The sequence below is a fragment of the Nyctibius grandis genome, chromosome 4, assembly GCF_013368605.1.
Source record: "Nyctibius grandis isolate bNycGra1 chromosome 4, bNycGra1.pri, whole genome shotgun sequence".
NCBI lineage: Eukaryota > Metazoa > Chordata > Aves > Nyctibiiformes > Nyctibiidae > Nyctibius > Nyctibius grandis.
This window is the reverse complement of record NC_090661.1, coordinates 57,219,362-57,245,530: the sequence shown is the minus strand read 5'-3', so window position 1 is coordinate 57,245,530 and position 26,169 is coordinate 57,219,362. Positions and strand designations below refer to the sequence as shown.

General features: G+C 42.7%; 1 protein-coding gene, 1 long non-coding RNA gene and 1 other non-coding gene across 5 annotated transcripts; 2 read left to right on the top strand and 1 right to left on the bottom strand.

Annotated features, from left to right (window-relative positions):
• Positions 1-3,197: 3,197 nt before the first annotated feature.
• On the bottom strand, positions 3,198-10,518 carry GLRX5 (glutaredoxin 5). Its single transcript, XM_068399116.1, has 2 exons — positions 10,198-10,518; positions 3,198-4,625 (listed from the first exon to the last, which is right to left on the bottom strand). The coding sequence occupies exons 1-2, from the start codon at positions 10,493-10,495 to the stop codon at positions 4,447-4,449; spliced, it is 477 nt and encodes a 158-aa protein (XP_068255217.1). The 5' UTR covers positions 10,496-10,518; the 3' UTR covers positions 3,198-4,446.
• A 382-nt stretch (positions 10,519-10,900) lies between these two features.
• Positions 10,901-20,407, top strand: LOC137662777 (uncharacterized). Of its 3 annotated transcripts, none has more exons than XR_011048050.1 (3): positions 10,901-11,955; positions 13,663-16,912; positions 17,752-20,407. It is a non-coding gene; the product is annotated as an uncharacterized lncRNA (long non-coding RNA). The 3 variants fall into 3 exon arrangements; XR_011048051.1 differs by lacking the exon at positions 17,752-20,407 and having other exon boundaries at positions 13,663-15,998; positions 16,739-16,970; XR_011048049.1 differs by lacking the exon at positions 17,752-20,407 and having other exon boundaries at positions 13,663-16,970.
• Positions 13,077-13,349, top strand: LOC137663257 (small Cajal body-specific RNA 13). Its single transcript, XR_011048157.1, has one exon. It is a non-coding gene; the product is annotated as a small Cajal body-specific RNA 13 (non-coding RNA).
• Positions 20,408-26,169: the final 5,762 nt, after the last annotated feature.

Sequence of the window (26,169 nt, the reverse complement as noted above, 5' to 3'; positions counted from 1 at the left end):
GCCGCTCCTCCTGGGGGGGGGGGAAAATCACCCTTCCCTCTCAGAACCCTTTGCATCCTCCTGACCATGAACCCCACATGGATCCTTCCAACTAGCACCAGCTCCCCAGTATTAGCTCAGCACATCCACTGATGGTCACCTCAGTCTCCAACGTTATCAGTTGCCTTCTCTCATTGCCAAAGATCATGATAAAAGCAGGTGCAAATTTCTCATCAATGAGAGGCATATTTTTTTTAATGTCAGAAAAAAAGCAGCTAATTTGCAGCAACATCCCTTTTGGATTGGAGGCATATGCTCCGTTTTGCCTCTGGTTTGAGAGACAGCACGAGCTGATGAGCAGAGTGGAGAATATGGCCCATTCTCTTAAAACCATCAACCTAACTGAGAACTAGTTTCTCGGGAAAATACAGTCAACTCCCAAAATAAGCTTCTTTGTGAGCATCTGAAGTTTTACAGTTTAAGTAGATGCTGATTTTTTTATTGCAACTGGATTAGCATGAGCATTTATATAGATGCAATATGTAAAACAACTGCTCATGCACACAGAGCCTGGAAAGACATGGTCTGTACAGGAACACAGGAAGAAGTCACATTGTCACGGTTTAAAGCTGGGCCGGCTATTAAAACCTGCGGCAGATGCTCTCTGTTATCCCCCCCCCCTCCCCCCAGAGAGAAAGGGAAAGGGAAAAGGGAGAGAGAGACTTCCGGGTTAGAAAGTTAAAACAGTTTTAATAAACTATAATAATGAAAAAGAGTATAATAACAATAATAGAAATAATAAAATATATACAAATATATATACAAAACCAAGATTGAGCTCCCCTGAAGTCAGCCACGTCACCACCGGCACTGCAGGGCAGGCTCCGGGAAGGCCCACGCTGGGCCTAGCGATGGTCGAGAGCTGGATTCAGGAATGCACGGATCGGGATCGGGGGCAGCAGGAAAACAGTCGGAGTCCTCCTTGGACACCGGCCATAGCAGAAAAGAGAGCGAGACCCTCGTGATCCCCCCGCTTCATACCGAGAATGATGTGTATGGGATGGAATACCCTCGTCGGTCAATTTTTGGTCACCTGCCCTGTCTGCTCCCCCCTGCAGCTGCGACCCCCCTTCGGCTCTTCACTCATAAGCAGTGAGGAATTCAGCAGTGACCTTGGTTTCTCTAAGACTAAGTACAGCAAGAGCCTTTCTGCACAACATCCCTACCAGTGCTTCACTGATAACTACAAACTTCGAGCGTTATCAGTCCTGGAAACGGACACTGTCTGCAAAACATGTAGTTAGTTTCAGAAAGTGCAGTTATTTAGAGGAGACTTAGCTGAAAGTAAAAATCACTGAAAGGAAAATCAGCCTGGTTTAGGCCAAACCAGGACACACATTTTATGTTCTCACTCCTGTGGCTTTGTCACATGACAAGACATTTCCATCAGGCAAAGGATTGATATAAACACTACTATACATGTTACACAATATTTTAACCAAATAATTAAAAACTAAAAAGTCTAAGGGGAAGCAAAGAAAGCAGAAAAACTTTTCATAGTTTTGGTAAAAGCAGGAACTTGTGCTGGGAGAAAAATTTCGCTGTTTAGAGAAGAAAGAAGACCTGACAATGCTAAAGTTACCTTTATGGTAAACTACTAGCAGATAGTACTGAAAATATTTAACTTCTACAGAATAAAAGATAGAGGTCAATGAAACAGTAGATTTAGTTGGGGGGGGGGGGGGTATTAATAGATTTATTTAGTAGCCAGACTCACAGTTAACCATTGAAGCAGAAAATAATTTAATTTTCTTCCAGTTACCTTATTCTTTACTGTGTACATCCATTTCAATAGGTTTTTTGAAACGAATGACCAAAGACTTTTGAAATTCACTTTTCTAAACATTGTTTTACATTCAGAATGGCAAAAACTACTCATGAAAGATTAGCCATAAGAAAGCTTATATTTAATTTGAATTCAAAGAGAGGCAACACTGAAATGGTCAGAACTAACCATCTAGTTAGTTGCATTTCATGAACGTGACATGGTGTATGAACAAAAAATGTCTTGCATTCATATCTCTATGCCCAACAGCCACCAGTGACTGCCTCTGAGTGTAATTTATTTATACTCAGTGGTCATTGAGTCACTTCTACTGGTACTGGGCAGCTGTTATGAGCACATGAATACATAGAATCATGGAATTGTTTTGACTGGAAAAGACCTTAAAAATCACCAAGCACTCGATCCCCTCATCCAGATCGTTGATAAAATGTTGAACAGAGCTGGCCCCAGTACTGAGCCCTGGAGAATCCCACTTGTGACCGGCCGCCAACTGGATTTAACTTCGTTCACCACCACTCTTTGGGCCCGGCCATCCAGCCAGTTTTTTACCCAGTGAAGCATACACCCATCCAAGCCATGAGCAGCCAGTTTCACCATGGAATGCTGTGGGAAATGGTGTCAAAGGCTTTACTAAAGTCTAGGTAGACAACATCCACAGCCTTTCCCTCATACACTAAGTGGGTCACCTTGTCGTAGAAGGAGATCAGGTTAGTCAAGCAGGACCTGCCTTTCATAAACCCATGCTCACTGTGCCTGATCGCCTGGTTCTCCTGTATGTGCCATGTGATGGCACTCAAGATGATCTGCTCCATAACCTTCCCTGGCACTGAAGTCAGACTGACAGACCTGTAGTTCCCCAGATCCTCCTTCTGCCCTTCTTGTAGATGGGCATCACATTTGCTAACCACCAGTCACCTGGAACCTCCATGGTTAGCCAGGACTGATGATAAATGATGAAAAGTGGCTTGGTGAGCACTTCCCCCAGCTCCCTCAGTACCCTTGGGTGGATCCCATCTGGCCCCATAGAGTATGTACACATTGTATTTACTCCTGGTGATACTGATTGTATTAAAACTATACAGTAACCTTACTGTAACCAGTCTGGCAAATTCTGTGAAGAATGTACCAGTATAGTTCCTCCACTGGATGGCTTGCTCAAGTGGACAGGGGAGATTTAGAACTCGAACCTGCATCAAATCTTTCTTGTCTACAAGTTCCAGTCCTGACTTCCTCTTCCACTGACCATTCATAATTTTTCCTTTCTCTAAAACATGTTTTCTGTCCTGTGCAGTGGAAACCACTTTAGGTTTCAAATCAAAAGTAGTATCAGTTTCATTAGAGTAGTCATTTAAAATAAAGAGGAACTATCGTAGACAATCAGCATAAAATACAGTTTATTTCCAATCATTTGCCTAATTCACACACAAAATGGTTTATATTAATAAAAGTAAACTGCATTTAGAAATAGCTTGGTTAGCTTTTAACCTTAGCAGTATTGCTGTACAGCTGAAGCTACACTGGTTAATATGATTTGTTTTAACTTGGGGAAATGTGGTTAGATAAGTATTGAAGACTTCAGAGACTTTCCACAAAGAAATATTTATCTATTCAGTAGCCTCTCTGCTGCGCTCATTACCTTATCTACATGAAACATTTCATCTGTTAATCCCATGTTTGAAGACCATATTTGTCGAAGCACAGCAGTCTGGAGAAAATACTTGGAAACACAACAAACATAAAACGATAACTTAGTAACTAGCAAATAATACAAGATTACAGTAGTAACTGAAGTATTTCTCCCGTACTATTTCAAGCTAGAATAATGAAGCCTTAAAGAATTCCCACATTTTAGCACTGACACAGAACTGCAATACACAGAGGATATAAGCAGGGGGAAAAGCTGCTTTGCAAGAGGTAGAAAAGGTTTTATAAAATCTTTAGGCACAATTCTTAGCAATCTTTTAAAAGCCATCAGAATGTGACAAAGTAATAATGACCATTATACATGTATTTATACAAGTCTGTTTATTTTTGCCCTTTGGAATAAAAGTATATTTTCATGCACTCTCATATAATCTTTTTGCTTCTATATAGTTTGAAGACTATTTTTCTTCTATATCATATGTGATTACAGAAGTTTTACAAGGCTCTCAGGAAGTCTTATCAGCAGGAGTTATGCAGCAAAACTGATGCACTATTACTTAACACTTTTTCAAGAGGAGCAAGGGAATGCAAACACTGTTTGCGCAGGTTCATGTATCAAAGAACAGAGAAACACACACTTAAAATCCATAAAAATATTATTAGTTCTTTTGGTTTACTCCTGCCTCAGTCAAGAAGTGAATGCTTTTAGAAGTGAATTTTTTCTTTTTTTTTTTTTAACACAATTTCCACAAATGTATGCTTTACAGTACAGTGGTTATACTCAATTTTTCACAATATCCATAAATCAAAATATCAAGATCACTACATTTACCATGAGCTAACAGACATTCACAGATAAATCTTAGTGTCAGTTCAAACATATGCCTTCTTTGAGCTAAAGTACATAAGGCTTTACTGGTAACAAGTTCTTCCCGAAGATTTGCTTTATTCCTGTCACAGCTTCTTTTTCGCTCACTTTACTTTTTGTCTTGGTCTTTTTCTGCATCCAGAAGTGCTGAACGGATTCCTAACTTCTTCAGCTCTTCTACAAGATCTCCATTCTGATGCATCTGGAGGAGTATATCACAGCCACCGACGAATTCACCATTGAGGTACACTTGTGGGATGGTAGGCCAGTTAGAGTAGTTTTTTATTCCTGCATAAGAAAAAAATAAAAGTATTAAAAGTTTTCCCCCTTCTCTAAATAGAATGGGTTTTTAAACAGAATACATCGCTTCAGCCTGACAGAACTACTGATATTTTCATTTCTTTCCCATTGAGGCAAAAATATATCTATATAACAGCAGCACCATTAGAAAAACTGTTAAAAGTTAGGTTGGGTTCTCATTCCAACTCAAAGATGTGGGTTGAAAGATACAGAGTCAGCTCCTATACTGACTTCAAACAGGAGCTGGAAAAATTTAATGTCTCTTTTCCCTCCCAGGAAACAAGCAAATATGATTTTTCAATCAATTAAAGAAATGAGAAGTCTTGAAAAACATTGAGAACTGTTTACATTCAGTTATCCTTTATATTTCTCAAAGGGACTTTAACATATTTTATGTTCTTACTAAATTCATACAGTTATACTTACTACTGCAATTTCAACTTCAAGATACATTCGCCCCTCTAGAAGCCTTATGAATTCCAAATTGCTTTATCTTTCATTGCCAGACCTTACAGCTCTCGGGAGGGGCACAGAGGCTGAAGTCTCTTAAAAGTACTCACTAAACAAAACAGAGCTCGAGTCACAATTATGAAGTACAGAACTAGAGTTTAAAACTACACTTCATAGAAGGCAAATGTAGGACCATCCAAAAATATTAACTGATCAGCTGGTATAAATTGAATCCCAACTTGCACTTAAAGACATCACAAAAAAAATTATAAAGAATCATTATGACTAATCTGGCACTTTTTAAATGACGCTTCAAACAAAGTCATTATATCTGTAGCAGAGGAAATAGTAAAATTCTACATCTGCATGCTCTTATACCAAGTCCACCAGTCCTTGCTTAGATACCAAGTTTTGAATTGAACATTTTTAAAATTTTTCAGTGTGCAGTGCCTGTTGTTTTTCTCCCAAAGCCACAAAAACCCATATAGTAAATATAAGCCTACAGACAACAGAGGTGCTTTTTCAGATCATCAGAGCCCATTCACCTTGGAAGTCAACCCTTTAAACAAGCAGGCGCAAGCTTTAGCATAGGCTGTCAAGGTATTAACAGCAAGTACTAGGACTGTATAGCAGAAAACACAGGGGAATTTGCTTTCCCCTTAGAAAACATTTTAACCTCTAAAGACTGTAGAGGTAAAACCTAAAATATTTGAGAGAAAAAAATACCATATTAGCAAATTATGCTTACTTTATTGGAGCTTAAAACACTTTCTTTTTAATAAATATGCAATGGAATTATAATTTTAATGCATAAAAGATGAAAAAGAGCTAACAATTCCCCTTAGTCAAACACCAGCGTGTTTAAAAAAATCCACTAAAATAAAAGTAATCTAGCAAAAAATTTGTTGTGACAAAGTGTTCCTAGCTATGAAGTACAACATCAGGTAGGAGATTTTGTTTTGACTTAAGATTTTGTGCACAGACAACAAATGCTTCAAAAGTCCAAAATAGCAAGTTCAGGCATATAAATCAAGGCTAAAAGGAACCCATAATGATCTAACCTAATCTCCAGCATCACCACCTGTAACTTCTTCCTTACTGTTTCATTAAAACATCAGTTGTTTAGATATAGTTCGCAGAAATTATAAGCTTTGATGTCAACTTATGTTTAACAGTACTTTTCTTAAACACTGCTTGGCCTCTGAGCACCCAGAAGTGTTCAAACTGTCCTAAAAACCTTTTAGCCCATAATAGTCGCAATGAAAAACTGAGTCCCAATATTAAGGCATGCTAAGGATAACCCCACTCAAAGGAGCCACTGCAGATAGGAAATAGGGTTTGTTTTTGTCAAGATGCTGTAATGCTAACATGAACTGAGAACCAAAGTCTCTGCATAACGAACCTACTGCTAATAAGCGTTCCAGGGTAATATTTACACCAACTATTCTTTCACAGAAATATTTTCTTCAAGGACTCAATTGCACATACATACAAGCACTGATATTACTTTCAAGGATCTACCCAACTTGAAATAAAAATATGAATATAATAAAGCCTAGTTGCTCTGTATGCTGCATTTCATGTAGTGGTCAAGCTGCTTTAAATGCCTTCGTGACAGAGCTCAACCAGATTACAAAGAGAACACCTCCTGAATCGGCTAACCAACTCCTGGCTTAGTAGAGCAGTTACTGATACTATTTCAGTAGTGTTAAAACAAGTTTCCTGGTCTACACTTGCTGCACGCCGGACACGCTTTTGTGATAAATCCTTCAGCAGTACAGACACCCCAAGGGATCTCCTTCCCACTGCCTGCAGGTTAACACTTCCCACTGCGCTCCGGAAGCTGCAGCTTCGGCTTTGAACCACTCTTTGCTTTGTAAAACCACGCTCTGCAGATCAGGTTTAAAGTCTGACAGCTGAGCTAGCACACTGTAAGTTGACTGTCAAACCAGAACTGGTGCAAACTGCTACTGAAAGGGGTATCTAGAGCACTCCCACCCCATCTCCGCAACTCCAGTTACCAATTCTCAGCCTCTTTCTTGCCACCATTAGCGCTAACGAATGATGGGCCACATCAACAAACTGACTCAAGCAACCACTCTTATTCCTACAACACTTTCTCCAGAAAAGCAACATGTTTTCATGAAGATCATTAGTATCGGTGCAAGTATGATTGAGGGAAAGCTAGCCCAAAGGCAGGAGGAAGGATCAAGACCATCCTCTTGGCAGCATCCCATACTTAGGTAATGTAAGGCAACAATGAGAATAATCTGAGGGTGAACTACCACAACAGTTCAAATCAGTTTAAACCATCACTTTCCCAGTACGTAATAACAAGCTTCTCTGCCACCTTTGTGATCAGAACCAGCTTAATGCTGTGAAACAGCTGAGAGCGGGATCGCTTCTCGCAGAGTCAACTTAGAGAAACTTGAATTGCCATGGAACCACTGCCCAAAAGAGAGTGCCGAGATCTCTTAAACTAGCTTTCATAAGGAAGGGTTTGTATCAGAGAAGCATATCCTCAGCTCAAGTTCAGAAAAATCACATGAAGTGCCAATAACTTCAGTTTCACAAATCTGAGTGCTTTGGGGTGAAGAGGCAAGCAGGGGAGTTGTTTTGGTTTTTTAACTTGCCATATTTTAGCGCAGGGCAAGTTTCAGCAATCGAGCAGTAACAACCTGAAAACAAGGTGTTTCAATAGATACAGGAAAGAAACCAGCCAGCACTTCAAACACATCTGAGCCACCACCTCTGCAAACAGCCAGCTCTTACTACAAATGGTATAAGCGTACATCTAAATTATCTTCAGCTGAATACAAAGCTGGTGACCAGCTCACATACAGTAATCTCCTCGCAGATCACACTCGAGAAGAACAGCTTTATTAGGTAATTTTCACAGCTAAAGGTTCAGCATTCCCTCACTAACTCCACATGCACGCAGTACAGATTATGTTCACAGAGGGGGCTTAGGAAAGCATCATATGCTGCATATCTAACTTTTCAGCACCTGAGGCCAGCTCCAGGAGGGGACTAAGAGGGCCTTCAGGCAGCCACTGCCGAATCATACTTGGCACCTTACAGAGCTACAGCTTCCAGCAGCCCTGCCCTCTCCTCTCTCAGACTGCTATCCACAGAAGCAGGCACATACTGGCTTTTTAGGGTGCAGCAGGTATACAGTTGAAGCAATATGACAGCCCGCTGGCCTTGAAAGCAGCAGTGGTGTTCCCCAACTCTTCACTTCAAGGCTCCATCCCTGCTGCTGGCTCTGGCGCTCACCTCACAGTACACAAGCTAGTTCAACTCATGCACCCAACTATACAGTTAATAAATTGAGCTGGCTCTCCGTGCAGTCGGACAAGTGCCAAAGCTGGTGCATGAAAGGGAACAGAACAACTTCTTTAAGCACCTGAGAACCATCAGGATATTGTGCAAGTGTACGCTCTGTTACTGCATTCAACGCGGCTTAGCCAAACAGTCCGGATCAAACCACTAATTTCAATTTAAAGCTCAGATAGCCAGGAGGGCAATAACCTCTCAGATCCCCTAGCACAAGCCAGAATTCACATGGAGGAAACATTTCCTGTGCTCAGAAGGGAGATGTTCCTGTAACATCGGAAGAAAACACTATATATTCCCATGGCCAAGTCCCCAGAGATTACAACTAACAAACGCACTGCCTCTTCAAGGGCTCACAAAAGCCCTCTCAACCCAAAGTGAAATGCTGGTGGTTTGATTTCAAGGTTGTGTTTCCTCCTTTTAAGTTTATGAGTTTGTTCTAGTAAAACAAAAGTTTAATAAATTTAGATATGTAAATAAGTTTAGAAAACTACCATGATTTGCTCACCTGCCAAAGGCCGTAGATTTACTTGAACAAAACCAATATTCATTAACAAAAAGTATCATCACACCCAAATTCCAGTACTTAAGTTTTATACCACACCAACTATTATACCTGTGAACTGAAAAGCAAGCAAGGATTGGAAAAAAATCAGCCTTTAGGCTAAAACCTGATGAAAAACTCAATTAGCCAGATGATACCAAAAACACAGGAGAAAGAAGTCACCTGGTACACACCAGCTTATGGATCTAAGAACTGTTAATGCCATGCACCTGGCAAGACTAAATACTACATACTTTTATCTTTTTTGTTTTAAAACTTTCTCAACCACACAAAACCTTAACAGTCAGCTATGCACACTGAAGAGGGAAAGAAGACAAGCATTATGAGAACAGAGTACTAGCCTTCTACAATTAGCAAAAAACCTCACATAGAATAGCTCCTACCACCTGAGCAGTAATGGTGAAACTATTACTAAATATTTCTTGTGCAAATGATTAGCATAATTTAGTACTTTCTCACAAGAACACCAGCAGGCAGTGCCATCAGCGAATACAGTGGCGTAAGCCCAAGCCATTCACGAAGTTTCACCACACTGTTCACAGGGAACAAGAAAATCTGACTAGATAATGAAGTAATTTAGGGGTCTTTTAATGGAGCTTTGTATCTACTGACTAGGCAGGACAGCGTGGCATGAGAAGCCCGATCTCCAAGAATCACCCTACAAGCGTAACTGCATTCTGCAGATAACTAAGACGCTCCTGGACACAGCGGGGGGTTACAGGAACCGAACGGGGACGTCCAGGCAAAGCCACCTCCATAGCGCATCTCTGCGATACGCTTCCAATCCCGCAAGCCCCGGGATGCGGGTCTGCCTGTAAAACCAAACCAAACCAAAACCAACCAACTAAACAAAAAGCCCATGAAAGCGAGCAAAAGCACGTTCCATCTGTGACAAGCGAGCGGGGGCTGCCCCGCGGCGCTCGGGGGGTCGCTCCGGCAAAGCCCCGCGGAGCTCACAGGCCTTACAGCAGCCCCGACCCCCCGCGGGATTACACACGCCGGAGCCTCCGGAGAGCCTTACCCCTCGGGAAACCGGTACTTCGGGCTTCTGGCTCTGCCCCGTAACGCCGTTGTTTCCCAACGGGAACCCGGAGAGGGGCTCAGGCTGTGCGCAAGCCCCGGCAGCGGGGGAGGCGGCGCCCAAAGGTGACCGCCGGCAGCCGCCGCGCCCAGCCCCAGCCCTAGCCCCGGCCCTAGCCCGCCGCTGACCTTGGCGGAGGTCGGGGTCCTGCAGGACGTCGTGGGCGCGGTAGTCCTCCACGCCGTGCAGGCGCAGGATCTGCACGACGGCGTTGCTGAAGCCGCAGAGGGGCTGCTCCGGGCTACCCTTCATGAACACCACCACCGGGTGCTCCCGCACCAGCCGCTCCACCGCCTCCCGCGACCCCGAGCCGCCGCCTCCCTCGGCCTCGCCGCCGCTGGTGGCCGCCTGGCTCAGCGGCCGCCCGGCCCGGCCCCGCACGGCGGCGGCGCCCAACCGCCAGGCCGCGCGCACGACCACGCTCATGCTGCCCCGACCACCCACCCACACGCACTGCTGGCCCCCACCGCGCGCCGCCGGCCCCGAGCCAGAGCCCACCGCCTATTGGCGGAGAGCAGGAAAGGTCGCGGGGGAGCGTCTCCTCCACATAGGCGTAGTCACCCGCCAATCAGACCGACAGCCAGTAGCGTGAAGATACAGGGAGCCTCGTCCCACCCAGCAACCCTGAGGGTAGTTTGCTTTCCTATTTGTGGAGGGAACGGCGCCGCTGCAGTTGCATTGGGAAGGGCACCTGTCAGTCTAATGTGATTTGGTTAATCCCCGCCCACTACGCGAACGCGATTGGCCAGGCTTCCCCGGTGCGGTGTTTTGCTCGGGAAGCCCCGGGGGCGCGTGATTAGCGTGTAGCTCCTTCCGCTTCCGGGTAGCGGCTGCGCTCGTGGCGGTGGGGCCCAGCGCGCCTCGGCTGCATTTGCCTGACCGGCGGCGGCGATGGACGTGCCTGACCGGCGCGGAGCCGGCGGGGAAGGGAGGGCAGCACTGCGGGGAGGCCCATCGGGCGGCTGCCGCCATGCTTAGCCGCTCCTTTCAGGCCTGGCCTGCGGGCAGGGCCCGGGAGCTTCGCGGGCTGAGCGGAGCCGTGAGGGTGGTGCGCTGGGTTCTGTGGTAGAGCCGGGGATGTGTCGACGCCGCCTGCCCCCGGGGTGGGGTTTGGGTTTTCTCCCGCCGGCCCTTCGGTGGTGCCGGCTGTAGCAGAGCTCCCTGGGCTGGGGGGCAAGCCGTGAGTCAGAACAGTGTGAACGGCTTAATGAAGTCTGGGGAGAACGGGGCCGTGGAGGGGCAGGCTGCCCTGGTGTGTCGGCTGCCTGTGCTGAGTGAAACTCTTCGGTGGTGGAGCCTGTGCGAACGTGTGTGACTGCAGCGGTGGAAGTGTGTCCTCAAAAGTGCAGCGGTGCTGAGTCGACACCTTTTGTCACCGCAGGCGGGCGGAGGAGGCAGCGGGGGCGTTATGTGGGCAGCTGCCAAAGTGCTGGACGGGTCTGTCTCCGTGGTAGCTTTGGCTGTGTCTAGTGGCCTGTTTGACCGCATTCACTTGTTCGGTCTTAGTTGATTTTTAATGGGAAGAAGCTGGTGGTTTATATCACTGAGAAACTAGCAGTTCTTTGCATGCTTTGTTTTAGTACTAGGAGAGGAGACCTGAGTAACCGCTAGCTTTGCGCAGCTTGGTCTGTCACTGGAACATCTGGTGGGGTGGCAGTAAGATGGAGAGCTGGGAGCAAGATTGGGCTGGCTGGCTGCGTGTGCAAAAGGGTTGGTTCAGTTGGTGCTGGAAGACACAGCATCCAGAGAAGCGCTGAATTTGGAACATGTCCTGGAAACGGCTGTGTGTGCAGCCAGCTTCGTTTGAGCTCCTGGGCGGACTCCAGATTCTTTCCAAGAACTTGGAGAAGAGCATGGAGGTCTCCTACAGCAGCCAGGTCCATCCTGTAAGTAGAAGAAAACATTGAAAAGCTTTCCTATCTACTAAACCACAATCTATCACAAATAACAAATCAAAGTGCATTTCCGAGTATTAATTTAGCTTGCAGCTCTGGCATCTGGACTTTCGGTATATTAATGGCCGTTTGTATTACTTGCATTTGTAAGGAAAATAATTTTTTTCACCCCAGTTCCGCTCATGTGAGAGCTTTACAAACAAGACCAGATTGTCTTCAGCATTCAGAAGACTTAATTCTTGATTTTTGTGGAATCCAGTTGATGCTTGAGTGACAACTTGTTCTTCACTTTCTGTGAAACCACCTTCAGGCATCACTTCTGTTGTGTTTTATTTAAATTTAATTAGAACACATTCTAAAGGGAATTGTGGCAAACTTGCAGTTTGTCATCCCATGTGAATAGTTTATGAGTAATAGAAGTGTTGCTGCAGTATTTGAAGGTATATGTATTTATGAAGCAATACTTTCTATTATGAATCTAAAGGCAAAGTTCACGTATTGTTGATGAACATTGTGCATTCTGTGTGTCAGTATGTTTTGTTTTCAGCAAAACATCAGAAGCCAGACACAGTCATGCTGATCAAGACACAGAAAAGTTATTGCTTTCTGTGGTTTATATGTTGTGATTAACGTGGTGCAAGGTTGTGCAATATGAAAAAAAATAGTATCCAGTTCATGCTAGATAAAATTTCAGTAAATTCTGCAAAGCAAAAATATGTTTTTCTGTTGAATTGATATGATATACAGAGACAGAGGCTTAACAAGTGTTAAGTGTAATAGCCCAAGTGGTCTAGTTTGTCGTTTTAATCTAGTAGAAAGACTCCTGCAGCTTTAAGATCTTGGGTAGTCAGAGGGGAATTAAATGAAAATTGAATAAAAAGAAAGAGAACTTTCTATTCTTAAAGGCAACTAAATGTCTTTTTTCAAAAAAAATGTTGGGCTATGAATGGAACTTCGTAGTATTTGCCTTCTTGAATTTCATTCTAGCTATTTCTACAAGGATGTGGTTCGTTAGAAATTGTAAGTGACATAAGGACATCAAACTGAAGTGTAATAAACACTTGTGAGGATACGCTCCTTCCGGAATAACATAACCACAGTTGTAGCTTAATCCTCTGTAGTCCAAGAGATGCCCTTGGTTGTTAGTACTCTGGGCATACCAGGCTTGCAGAGAGAGCAGCTGTGTGAGGAAGCCGAGGCATGCCTGTAAGAGTCGCAGCAGCAACATGCGCAATATTCCTCTAACAGTTACAATTCTGTTGCCACGGAGATAATGACTTAGCCCATGTCATTATTGATCTATCAACAGTAAGAGCAATTTTGCAGTCTGATGTTGTTTAGCAAATAGAGTGACGTCTGCTGAACACTGAAAAGCTGCTATAAATGTTAGAAAGCTTCTCTGAAGTCTGTGTACTGGGTTAAATAAAAGTACCTGAATTTATAGTTACTCACTATAGTTTTGCGAGATTGGCCTGTGAGTTTAATATTAAAGTTTAACAGAATGCCTTTTAATAAAGTACTTAGTATGGTCAAATGCTATTGGATTATGCAATATGCAGCACTCTATTAGCTGATAAACATTTCTCCCTACTGATAAGACTTGGAACAATTAGCTCATGTACGCTGTAGAAACAAAGAGATAATTATTTGTTGGTCCAGTCTTCTATCAGTCTAAGTGAAACTTCTTGTATTTTCCAGATAATGATTTAAAACATCTGTTCAGAAGAAATTTTAATGGGACTCCCATGAGACTCCTGACATTTTGCTGATGTTCCTGTTAGAAGACCTATCACCTCATTTTGAAAACAGTCATAAAAGCACCAGTATTCAAACTGCAGGGCTTAAATGCTCAGTCACAAGTTAGGTTACTTCCAGGCATTCTGCTGCTGAACAGAATTACTAGTTATGAATTGGTGGTTTGAGGTTCTTATACAGTGCACAAGAACGCAGACATCTAAGAACAGTACTGTCGGCAGAAAGTTTTTTGTTTTTAAAAAGGCGAGGCATAAATTAGCTGGTGAGAAAGATCAGAAGAAAAGTCTCATTTCGGCTTATCAGAACAGGACACCCCTTCGTGTCCAAGTCAGATACGTGTGTCTTTCTGACTTGTGATAGTGCCTGGAAATGAAGTCCCTTATTGTGCCTTAACAATTGAGCTCTGCTTAGGCAGTTGTATTGTCTCTTGAAGCTTTTTAGTGGGATGGCTTGAGCTCCAGCTGTTCTGCTTGCCAGGTACATAATTTCAGCATACCATCAAGGCAACATCTGGCAGCACCAACATATCCTCAGTTGTGAGAGCATTACAGGTGCTTAAAATGTACCTACAGTTCTGGACTGCGCAGTTAGAATTTTTGTGGGATGCCTAAATTGTGAATGCTGAAGAAACATCTGTGAAAAGTTCCTGGTTGTTTTGAAGACTTGCTAATTTGAAGAAGTTGTGCAACAAGCAGCAGAAATGTAGAAGTGCTGTGGGGGTTTTACTGACATAGAAACTCAGGTCCCATGGGAAATTGCCATTTTGGAATCTGAACTGTGTCTAAGTTCCTGTTTTGGATCTAACCTGGAGACCTATAGGCAAGTTTGTTTCTGAACTAGATGGGTAATTAAATAATATTTATGGATTTATAGCATTTTCTCAAGAGGGTGTTTTTGTTAGCTTTAAAATACAACAGTCCGTTTCATAAATGACAGAGGCGAAGAATATGTGCGAAATGACCTAAGTCAGTTTAACTGAGGGGTCAACTGCATGTTCTAAGGCAGTTTTTTGGCTTAGTTCATGTAAGAATGCCTTTGGCAGAGAGAGGTCATGCTAATAATCAAAGGAAAAATGTCTGAGCCCTACATTTAACAAATAGAATGGAAGATCATGTTCAAGCTTGACCGTGGACCTTTAAACAAGACACTCTTTAGACTTCAAGCTTGCTTCTTAATGCCACTGATCTCAGTATATGCCTCTTTGTAGTAACACTCTGCTTTGTGAATTGTGACGCTGTCCTGGAGGAAGAACATGTAGTATGACCTTTGTAATAGAGGAGTAGAAGTATTCTTTGGGATAAGCAAGCTTCTTGCAACTATTCTGCCTGACCAGAGTCTGTTAGACCCTTGTTCCTTATTTGCACATGGTAGTGGTGCTCGAGTCTTTCAGTATTACAGAGGAAGCATAATTTTATATACATCTAACTTACATGCAAAGCTGAGAAATGTTGCTTCTAATGAGAACACCTCTTGCCTTTTTTCACTCAGGAGTTATGAATACCAAAATCTTTCATGGGCCTGAAAAAAAGACTGGGCAAAGTCAATAAAGTAAAATTGATCAGCTAAATAAAAAGATACTGTTACTGGATCAAATCTTGAGCCATAGGAAGCTAGGAGCTGGGATTATAACTATACGCGTGCCCTGTTCTTTGCTTCCTGTGTATTCACCTTTGACCAGTGTTGCAGAGACAGAGTCCTGGGGTCTGCGTTTCTGATTTAACTTGGTATGGTAATTCATACAAATTGTAACTTCCTTAAAATGCTGGAAATGTCTTCTGTAACGGTGGGAAAACCCCAGGACACTCTCTGCCTGTAAGAAAGAGTCTTGTGCCCCAGTTAAGTTCTACCAGCATACTCTGGGTATAGCTACGATGACAGGAGTGCTTTTGTTGGCTTAGCTCATTTTAAGAACGTGCATTTGCAGCCAGGCAAGAAAAGCTCTGATTAGCGCGTATTTCGTGTCTGAGAGGGGACTCTGACAGCTCCAGTCTGCTGGCTGGTGATCCCGGAGTTACACACTTTGCTAAAATTGCAGGCTGTAGTAACTGAGTGCTTGTTGTCTCTGAGAGCGATTACATCTGTTCTTGTTCTGCACTTTTGAATTCCCTTATCTCTTCTGTATCAACTTTAAAAAAAAATACAGTAAGGTTTTTTTTCTGTCTCATTTTGAGAAATGCATCTCTTGTTACAAAAACTTGCCTCAACTTTTATCAACAGCACTGGCCATTTGATCTCCTCTGTGGCAGAAGATAGATAGTGCCAAGCATGTGTTATCACGCGTGAGTTTCAACTGTATGAGATATTTCTCCAAGTAAAAATTCAAGAGTTTTACACCCATCAATGTATTTGTAAAGTAGATGAAATTGTTATGGAGAATCTTAATTATAAGGGTTTTTTTAAATCTAGTATTTTTAAAATTGGTACTACAGTATTTCAATATTTTCTTTTTTTTTTCATCACGCACCTTTGGTCTTTCATTTTTTTCTAGGAATGTGTGTACACATATTAACATGTTGTTAAGCTCTCATAACATTTGTTTGAAAAGGAGCTATAGTCTAGCCAATGCTGTGACCCTAAATCACATGAATTGCTGTTGCTTAATCTTTGCTTGACAAATCTGTATTAAAGTAATTCTGGGGAGTATGTAAGCTTTTTGTTAAAACATTAGTCTTAAGTTGCTAGTGTTAGCAAAGTAATTTTACATTTGACGTAATATAAATAAGCTCTCATTGCTATAGAAATGTTGAGGGTAATTCTCAGCTATATACCACATGCCTGTAGAACGGTAAAAGTGATATTTTAAAGCAGGGATGAAGAAAAGCTTAAGCGAGTAGCTAAACTGAAATTAGTCATTGCAGTCAATGGTATTTATTGTAAAAAGATATTCCCAGTCCCACTATTTAATATAAAGTGTTGTGCAGAATAAAATGACCCTCATCTCGCTTGCATCTTTTTGTATGGATTGAAGCTTTCAAGTTTTTATGCCAATTGGAGATATTTTGACTAAAATTTCCCACAGGAGTTGCACAATGGTTTGTGCTCTGCTAAAGAGAACTCGAATTGGGATGAGGCAGATGTAAAGTGTGATGCCACTCAGAAGACAACTGTGGTGTGGAATTTGACGGCTTGAAACTTTACTGAGAACTGATCTTTGACAGGAAGGTGCATGGAAATCTGCCCGTGTTTGGCTCTGGTATGAGATGCTGCAAACTCTTATTTGTATATGTACAAATTAAATTGAGCTAAAAATATGTTGGGTTTTTTCCCCCCACTGTGTGTGATACTGTCCCTGGATTTCTGAATTTTTGTGGGCTGGGCTAGAGTCTGAAAGGAGAGGGTGTACAAAGGTGTGGGAAGCTGAAACTCAGGGAGATTCTCAGACCAGTTGCGCAACCTAATGAGGGACGCTGAGACAGGGAGTACGGAGGGGAGAGGGAAACAGACTGACTAGGAACGTCGGTAAGGCTGTAGCGACTAGGTCTGATGGCTCAGACAGCAGAAACTGCTAGAGCACTGCTGGATAAAATTAGGAATAAAAGTGTTTTGGGTTAAAAAAAAAAAGTGTCTGCCACAAAAAAAAAGATGGAGGGGATAGGACTGAAAGGGCTAAAGTTGAGAGGCAAATGCAAAACAGGCTTTCCCAAGAGCATGGAAATGAAACCTCAAAGCTTTTAGGTGAGAATCTAGTGGCAGCATGTCTCAGCCTTCTGTGCCGCTGGTCACCTTAGTGACCACCCTATGGTGATGAGCAACCAGCTTGTAATCTGTCAGTCACTCCCTGCACAAGTTACCAGAGTCACATTCTGATGCACAGTGGTTCGTGCAAGGATCAGTGTGAATTTGCATTGTGAAGTTTTTTGTTGATTGACTTCTAAGGAAACAAGCATGGATGCAGGTTGTTAAAGGAACGCTCTTACAGTTGCAAAGTAGGACAGTCAAGAAATGTTAGATTTAGGCTGAGCAACTTTCAAAATCATGTGCATAGGAGGTCAAACCAAAGCTTTCATTATGACATGACATCTTTTTCCCCAGAAACCCTACACGTTCAATGCATAGGCATTGATTTTCTTGGCGTGCCCTGAGGTTCAACCAAAGGAAGGCAGCTTGCAGAAGGACAGTATCAAAGCCTTTAGTAGGCCATCCTTAGATGGACGTTATTTCAATCTCTACTATGGAAGGAAACCTGGAAAATTGTTTAAAGTACGGTCCTCAACAGTGCTCACTGCTGGTGTTTCTATTTGAGTGTTCATGGTAATGTAGTTTAAAGGCTGACTTGGAAAATTGCTCAGCCCTTGCAATTGTAATTGGAATCAATTAAGCAAAGAATATGTGAAGCTGGAAAATACGAAGTACTGCAAAAACTATTGTGAAAAGTTAGATGTCTTAAACTGGGTTTCTGAGATCAATGGGTGCTTTGAACTTGCTGTGTTTTAAATCCCTGCCTGGTAACCACAGATACTGATGTTGCAGGTAAATTGTGAGCTCCTGTATGTTAAGCTCTCTGAGAAAGTATCCATGAGTATGGTAGGAATATTTTGGATCACTTTGTTTTCAGGGGAGTTATTATCTGATGTGAAGAAAATTAGACCCAAAGACCTAACAAAAATGTAAAATGGGAGAGGAGTGGGTGTGGTGGCATACTTGCATTTGTAATGTATGGACTAAAAGATTGAGAACAGAGTCAAAGTATCTCTTGTGGAGGTAAAAATACAAATTCTTAAAGGGGAGGCCAGAAACTTGAATTTTTAAATCGCTACAATTACTTAAAAACAAAAACTTGTAAAACCAGAAATATCAATATAAAGGTGAGGGAAGTTTGTGGGTTTTTGGTATTCTAAAGTGGTGGTTTTCTCCTTTTTTTGAAGTATGAAAAACTGTATCTCTTGAAAATCTGACTGTCCTAAGAACAGGCGAGCTAATTGAGAGAGCACTGCCAAATGCCCCGTATAGATACTGTGATTTTCTTGATTCTGGCTGTGCACACACAGTGTTTTTAATGCTCGTAACCACATGACACAAACATACAGGTTTGTTTTTGGTGATGGTTACTAATGATGCACTTTCAGAGGGCAAGCAGTTCTTTCACAGAATAGGCAGCTTCTCCACAAATACAAGCATATGCACTTTTCCTAAATTTGCATTAAAATAATTGCATGGAAGCTCTCTAATTTTAATGCTTACCTTTAAGTTAATTTCTTGCAATTGACTGACTGAGGTTTCAAAGCTGCAGTGCTCTAAGCTCTTCCTCTGAAGTTCATAGGAGCCTTCCTCCCTTGCTGATGTCCATGGCAACCGAGAATGCTCAGCAGCCTCCTTGGACATAGCTAGCAACTCTCAAGATAAAGAACTTGTACTGGAAAGTTCTGTGCCATTTAATTGTAGCAGTTGTTGAGCTTGTACAAAGGCCTGTTTTATAATCAGCTTGACTTCATTTAGAAAAAAAAAAGAAAAAAGAATTTGCATCCTGTGAACAAAAGCCTGGGAAAAAGCCCTGAGTTTTAGAAATAACACTTTTCTTGTGACAGTGGGGCACAGATCACTCTGAATCATCCTTGGACTCGCTTCCCCATCACTAGCACTTTTGCTCTTTGTCCAGAGATTTGTTTGGATATTAGTTTTCAATCGTGGCTAGCCCTGGGAGGTGTGAGGAGACAGGTATATCCTAGCAGCTGCTTTCTATCACTGTACTTTAGTTTGAGACACTCGATTGGAGGAAGTTGACCTGCACTCTGTTGTAGTTTCGTGCTAGACTGCTGTGGTGAATGATTTAAGGTCCATGTGCCATGGAAGGAGGAAAGTAAAACTAAAGACTTCTAGAACACTGACATACAAGAGTTGTTTTGTGTAGCATGTTTCCCATCCCTTAAAAGACTAGATGCAAACAAATAAATTGTTTCACAAGGCTGGCGTATCTAGAAGCAGAGAGACTAGTATAGATGGAAGTGCAGCTCCAGACTACTGAGGGAAATCAGAATAGCAAACCTGCATTTGTAGTGTGAAGGGAAGCAAGGAGAGCCACATGTAGTCATGTGTGTTTAATAGCAAAAAGTTTATGGAATGTTATATTTCAGCAGTTGTCTTTGCTATTTATCCAGAGGACTCCAGAGAATATTTCTTAAACCAGCTTCTGGCATTTCCTTCTGTAACTTAAAAAAAAAAAATATGTGGAGAGGAGTGAGGGGAAAAAACCCAATCCACTGGAGTTGGACACAGGTGATTTGGCTTCAAATCCTGATTTTCACTGGGCCTTGGCTTCCCCTGGCTTGTCTTCTGCTGAGTGTCAATGGGGGCATTGCTGTTAGTTACAAAAGTTAGCACTGCCTACTCCTAAACATTAACCTTCCATTTTATTGCTGCTTCCTTCACACTTTCAAAGCAGAAGTCAACATAACCCTTCCCTCATCTGCTTTCTGGTACGGCTAGACTGTTGCTGCCCCAGAACATCCAGTCTTTATTTCTAGGCACATTCAGACTCCCTAGCAAACTGTGTGTCTGCCTGCAGTTGGAGGTCTCTGGGTGCTACTGTAATACAGTCCATAAACCTTTTTTGGGCCATAGAGAGTTCACAGCATAAATCAGTAACTGCATAAAATCTGAGTCTTCTTCAGCTGCTGTCTTAAAAAAAGATTAAAACTGCTGCTTATATGTAGGATTATTCATAAACTAATTTTCATACATTTATTAAAAAAGTGGATGAATATTGATTTTTTTTTGTTTGTTTGTTTGTTTAAATAAAGTTTAAAACACACGCAAAACAGAATATCTTTCATTTCATGATGTGGGGAGACATTTGGATTTGTCTTTATTCCTATACCAGTTTACCATGGATGTCAAATCTTTGTTCTTTAATTCACTTTAGTGTTTAATTCTCGTAGATGAATAACATGAAGATTTACAGGTAAGAAATGGTTTCTGGTTTTAACGTACCAGCTATAATTAATTTGATTTTCAGACTGTCTTTCTCGTCATTTGTAGGCTTGCACAGGATTCACGAGTGGTGTGTGCTCCGTAAGTTCAGTGCTCCAAACTGCACAAGCTGCAGCAATACCACTGTCTTATCTGGAGGGAGACATGTTGTATCAGTAAGGTTCTCTTATTTCTATTTACAAGTGTAGAAACAATTATCTTCTTCCCTCCCCTTCCCTTTTCTCAAAGATACTTTTACACTCTCCTCCAGTTTGCAGCCTCCTTCTATTTCCATGTCAAATTATCTTCCTGACTTAAATAGGTCACTGAGGACTGTGAAGAGACTTGGGAAAAGAGAATTATGCAGAATAGTGCACTTTAAAATACATTCTGAAGAAGGTAGCTGAAAGCAGGGGAGATTTCTCAAAGAAACAAAGTAAATTCGTATTTTGTTCTAGTTACAAAACATAGATGAGTTAGAAACTCTGTTTCCTGCATAGCTGCTAACCGTGCTGATGCCTAAATGTTAGGGACCACTTGCAGAAAATAAACTCAAGTCACCCCAGGGAATGAGGAGCACAGAGAGCAAACAGTGTGGGACTTCATAGCTCGCTAGTCAAGATGCTCCTTGGGGCAAGGAGAGTTGTGTCTTGGGGTTCTGCTCCTACCCCATCTGTGCCTTTGGCTTAGTCTATGTTCAGTTGTTCTCTGGTTGACACTTTTGCTTGAAGAATATTTTTTTAAAAACAAAATAATTATATTGGTATTCAGATCACAGAATCACACAGAATCAACCAGGTTGGAAGAGACCTCTGGCATCATCGAGTCCAACCGTTGCCCTGACACCACCCTGTCAACTAGACCATGGCACTAAGTGCCATGTCCAGTCTTTTCTTAAACACATCCAGAGATGGTGACTCCACCACCTCCCTGAGCAGCCTATTCCAATGTCTAATAACCCTTTCTGAAAAGAAATTCTTCCTAATGTCCAACCTGAACTTCCCCTAGTGAAGCTTGAGGCTGTGTCCTCTTGTCCTATCGCTAGTTGCCTGGGAGAAGAGGCCGACTCCCACTTCACTACAACCTCCCTTCAGGTAGTTGTAGACTGCAATAAGGTCACCTCTGAGCCTCCTCTTCTCCAGGCTAAACAACCCCAGCTCTCTCAGCCGTTCCTCATAGGTCAGACCCTCCAGAGCCTTCACCAGCTTAGTCGCCCTCCTCTGAACTCGCTCCAACACCTCAACATCTTTCTTGAAGTGCGGGGCCCAGAACTGGACACAGTACTCAAGGTGCGGCCTCACCAGTGCCGAGCAGAGAGGGACGATCACTTCCCTAGACCGGCTGGCTACACTATTCCTAATAGTGGCCAGGATGCCATTGGCCTTCTTGGCCACTTGGGCACACTGCTGGCTCATGTTTAGCCATCTGTCGATCAGCACCCCCAGGTCTCTTTCCACTGGGCCGCTTTCTAACCACTCTTCCCCCAGCCTGTAGCGCTGCATGGGGTTGTTGTGGCCGAAGTGTAAGACCCGGCACTTGTTCTTGTTGAACCTCATGCCGTTGGTCTCGGCCCATCTATCTAACCTGTCCAGATCCTTCTGTAGGGCCTTCCTACCCTCCAGCAGATCAACACTCCCACCCAACTTGATGTCATCTGCAAATTTGCTGAGGGTGCACTCAATCCCTATGTCTAGATCATCTATAAAGATATTGAACAGCACCGGCCCCAGAACTGAGCCCTGGGGAACACTGCTAGTGACCGGCCGCCAGTTGGACTTTGCCCCATTCACCACCACTCTCTGGGCTCAGCCATCCAGCCAGTTTTTAACCCATTTAAGAGTCCACCCATCCAAGCCCTGGGCAGCCAGTTTGTCTAGGAGGATGCTGTGGGAGACAGTGTCGAATGCCTTACTGAAGTCTAGATAGAAAACATCCACAGCCCTGCCCTCATCTACTAAGCGGGTCACTTTGTCATAGAAGGAGACCAGGTTGGTCAAGCAGGACCTGCCTTTCATGAATCCATGTTGGCTGGCCCCGATGCCCCGATTGTCCTGCATGTGCCGTGTAATGGCACTCAGGATGATCTGATACATAGTCTTAATTTTTTTCCATATAGAAGCGGTATAAAAGAAGCTTCCTTTTAATAAAGTAAATATAAAGACTTTACTGCAGATGCATCAGGAGAACTGCACCAGTGTTGCTGAGTGTACAACAACCTTTTTCTGTTCTTTTTCTGTTCACTCAGAACAGAAGTGGAGAAGTGATACTGTCTCCAAAGTTTTAGTCTGCTCCTGTTATCAGCCTTTAGCACCCCTAGTGTATTCTTTTGGGCATTGAGTGTTTCTTCTTATATTTAGGGAGAAAAGAAAAGCTTTCTGAGTGCTTTCAGACTGTTAAAGATGTGTAGGCACCAGAGCAAGGACAAACAAGAGCAGAGCTCATGAGAACCTGCAAAGAAAAGAGGTAGAAGAAATAATGATACTCAGGAAAGGGAGAGTTGCTGCTTTGCTCTTGAGACAAAAATTGTTCAATATCAACATGGAGGGTAGATGTTATTTATGAATGTTTTGGTAGTGCTGGGGGACTCCAATATCATCAGTGACAACTGTTCCTTTACAGCATATGTTCGAAATAATATGATGTGATTCAAGCAAGTGTTGTTCATGTGAAGAATCCTGATGTCTAGTGTATGTGATGCAGTCTGTTTTGCTCATAAATAAATAGAGCAGTGCCTCAGCTGGTTTATACTGGGTTAACTCTCTGAATTCAGTGGACTTATGTCAGTTTTTGTCTGCTGACCTTGCTCCCACATTCTTTTCTCTGTGAGGCTCGCTTCTGTCAATTGCAGAAGCTGCAGAGATCTGAGGCTTCTTTGGCAGTATCTTGCACCTAATGGAAAACTTGAAACAAATTTCCTCTGTTCCTAATTGCATATGCTTACTGCAGTTCTGGGAGTGATATTGGGAGTAGTAAGTTCAGATTTAAATATCCTACATGCTGAAGGCTCCTATTCTCAGAAGGGTATATGGGTATAAAGGGCTTGGTTTACAACAGTTGATTTAATGGATGTTGTTAACACTTTGTGTATTTAACATTGTGAAAACTCCATTTGACTGCAATCTTCTGTGATATTTGCTAACTTCCAGTTTGAGACAAAATTCTACATTTAAAAGCTAGTGAATAAGGGGCACCAACTATCACTTTTCTTCTGTTTATATGGAAGCATACTGGCACAAAAAATCCAAAAATCAATTCATTCAGAATCTGTCTTGTAGAATCTGTACTTGAATTTCAAGTGTCCTTGGAGTATTAAAATACCCAAGTCTGCCCATGAGTTGGAACTCAGGTGAATGGCAGTGTTTAAGGCCAGGTTGGATGGGGCTTTGAGCAACCTGGTCTAGTGGAAGTTGTCCCTGCGCATGGCAGGAGGGTTGGAACTAGATGATCTTTAAGGTCCCTTCCAACCCAAACCATTCTATGATTCTGTGAATAGTAAATGCTTAACTATGGGAGAGTATTTGGGCCAGGGGTGTCAGAACTGATACTGTAGCACAGAGTCCCACTTCCCTGCAGAGGCGGTCAGTCTATGCCCAGGATGCAGAGCTGAATTAGACAAAGGTAAATTCCAAAATATGCAGCAGGGCGAATGTGACATGCCAGGTTAAGTCCGGATGATCTCCGCATGAATACAGGGCAGGAGGTTAGCTTGGCTTACTGGTGTGATCCTTGCCCTAGTGCTCCTGAAGATACGCTGTTTCGACATTAGTGTTTAGAGTTTATGGCTCTTCATTCCTCACTGACTGAGGAGAGAGTTCTTCTGTAGCAACTCCTACCACCACCCACAGAAGCTTTCTGTCAAGCAGTGTGCAACTTCTAGTAGCAAAAAAAACCCCAACGCTGAGAAGCCACAATGTTGAAACCTGTCATGCCAAAAACATATGTCACTGGTATGCTGCACGCAAATGTTACTCCGCCAACAACTGCTGTTCCTCCCACCCCAAGGCTGCCATGTGACTCATTATTTGAATAACAATTTTAAATTGCTGTACCCAAGCAAACATAAAGGGAAACATCTTAATATCTTGTAATACTTGTTTGTCATCGGTTATGAGCATGAATAAATGGGTGTGTTACACTAATAAGAGAGAGCAGCTACCCTGCGGCGTTGTAAGTGCTTCTCTGTTGCCCTAAAGATGTCATGCAGGTCCTCCTGTGGAGTAAACCCTGCCAACACCATTGTTACTTTTGCAGTATTTGGTGCTTTCCACCCAGGCTCTTGGGTATTCTACTCATCACAGGAAATGTCTGAAAATGCTGTATATTCACTGACAAGTATTCGTGGGTTGGTGTAGAGGCTGAGCCAACTGCTTCTAAAAATACATTTCTCTCTTCCAAGGAAAGAGAGCTAGAGCTGCTGCTCTTTCCTTTTCAGAAGCTCCTCCACCCTTCCACACTGCTTGCAGCCATTCTAGCCTCTCCTTTGTTGTTTAGGTGTGGTGTGTGGGCAGCTTTATATTGTTTGGGTGATGCACTGAATGCTGATTTACTTAATGCCTGCTGTTTGCCTGTGTATGTTGGTTTTTCTAACTCGGCATGTACAAAGCTGTTTGAGGTAGTAAAATCAGAGCCGTGAAAGCCTGCACATGGGGAAATGAAAAGAGGAACTTAATGCAAGCAATTTTTAGATACAGCAATGCATTGTCCAACACCTGCAAGCTTTCTGAATACAAGGGGCTGTTTTTATTTTGGATTTAAAAGGTCTAGGTATACAAAGTAGTTTACTTGGGGGTGGTTTAATAAGGAATTAATCACTGCCAGTGAGGGTTGCTTATATACTCATTGTGATGCCTGAGCCAGTTTTCCCAATGCAAATTCACAGATAAGATTTTCTGTTCTCTGTCATCTACTTATTCTAGACACATTCCTCTGGAGTCCAGCCCTTTTGGGTTGTATCCAGTTCCTCACACTATTCCAAAGGTCATTAAGAGATAACCAGCTCTGAATTACTGTGGGGCAAGAGCAGTTGCACAGCCATAGTTTCAGTTTTACACACATAAATTTTACTCTAAGTAAATAGTCTGTCAAAACCATGCTAATGAATAAATTTGGTTTTCCAAGTTAGATGATAGGCTTGTCGACAACCAGAGGGAGATTACAGCATTCAGTTTCCCTCTCAGTCACAGCTTAAAAGGTCATAGTCATCCCAAATTGTGCTGCTACAGGATCCACGATGGGCATTTGGAGCTTCAAGGTCAGAACTGGATATAAAAGTACACACCTCACCATAAAGTTCTGGCAAAATTTCCATTTACCTTTTCCATTGCTGGTGAGGGATGGTGAGTCCTGATGGTTTGGGAGCAATTTAAATACAGAGCTATTCTGATTAAGGCTGTGTTGGCACATGGATGGCAGATCACCTTGAATACTTGGCTGTGGGTAGAAGAGAGCCCATGAAGGCTCCCCTGGCTGATGCAGCGAGAGAACAGTGTTGATGTGGGCCAGCCCCTCCACCTGGCATTAGAGGGTGGAGAGCTGTCATCCCCT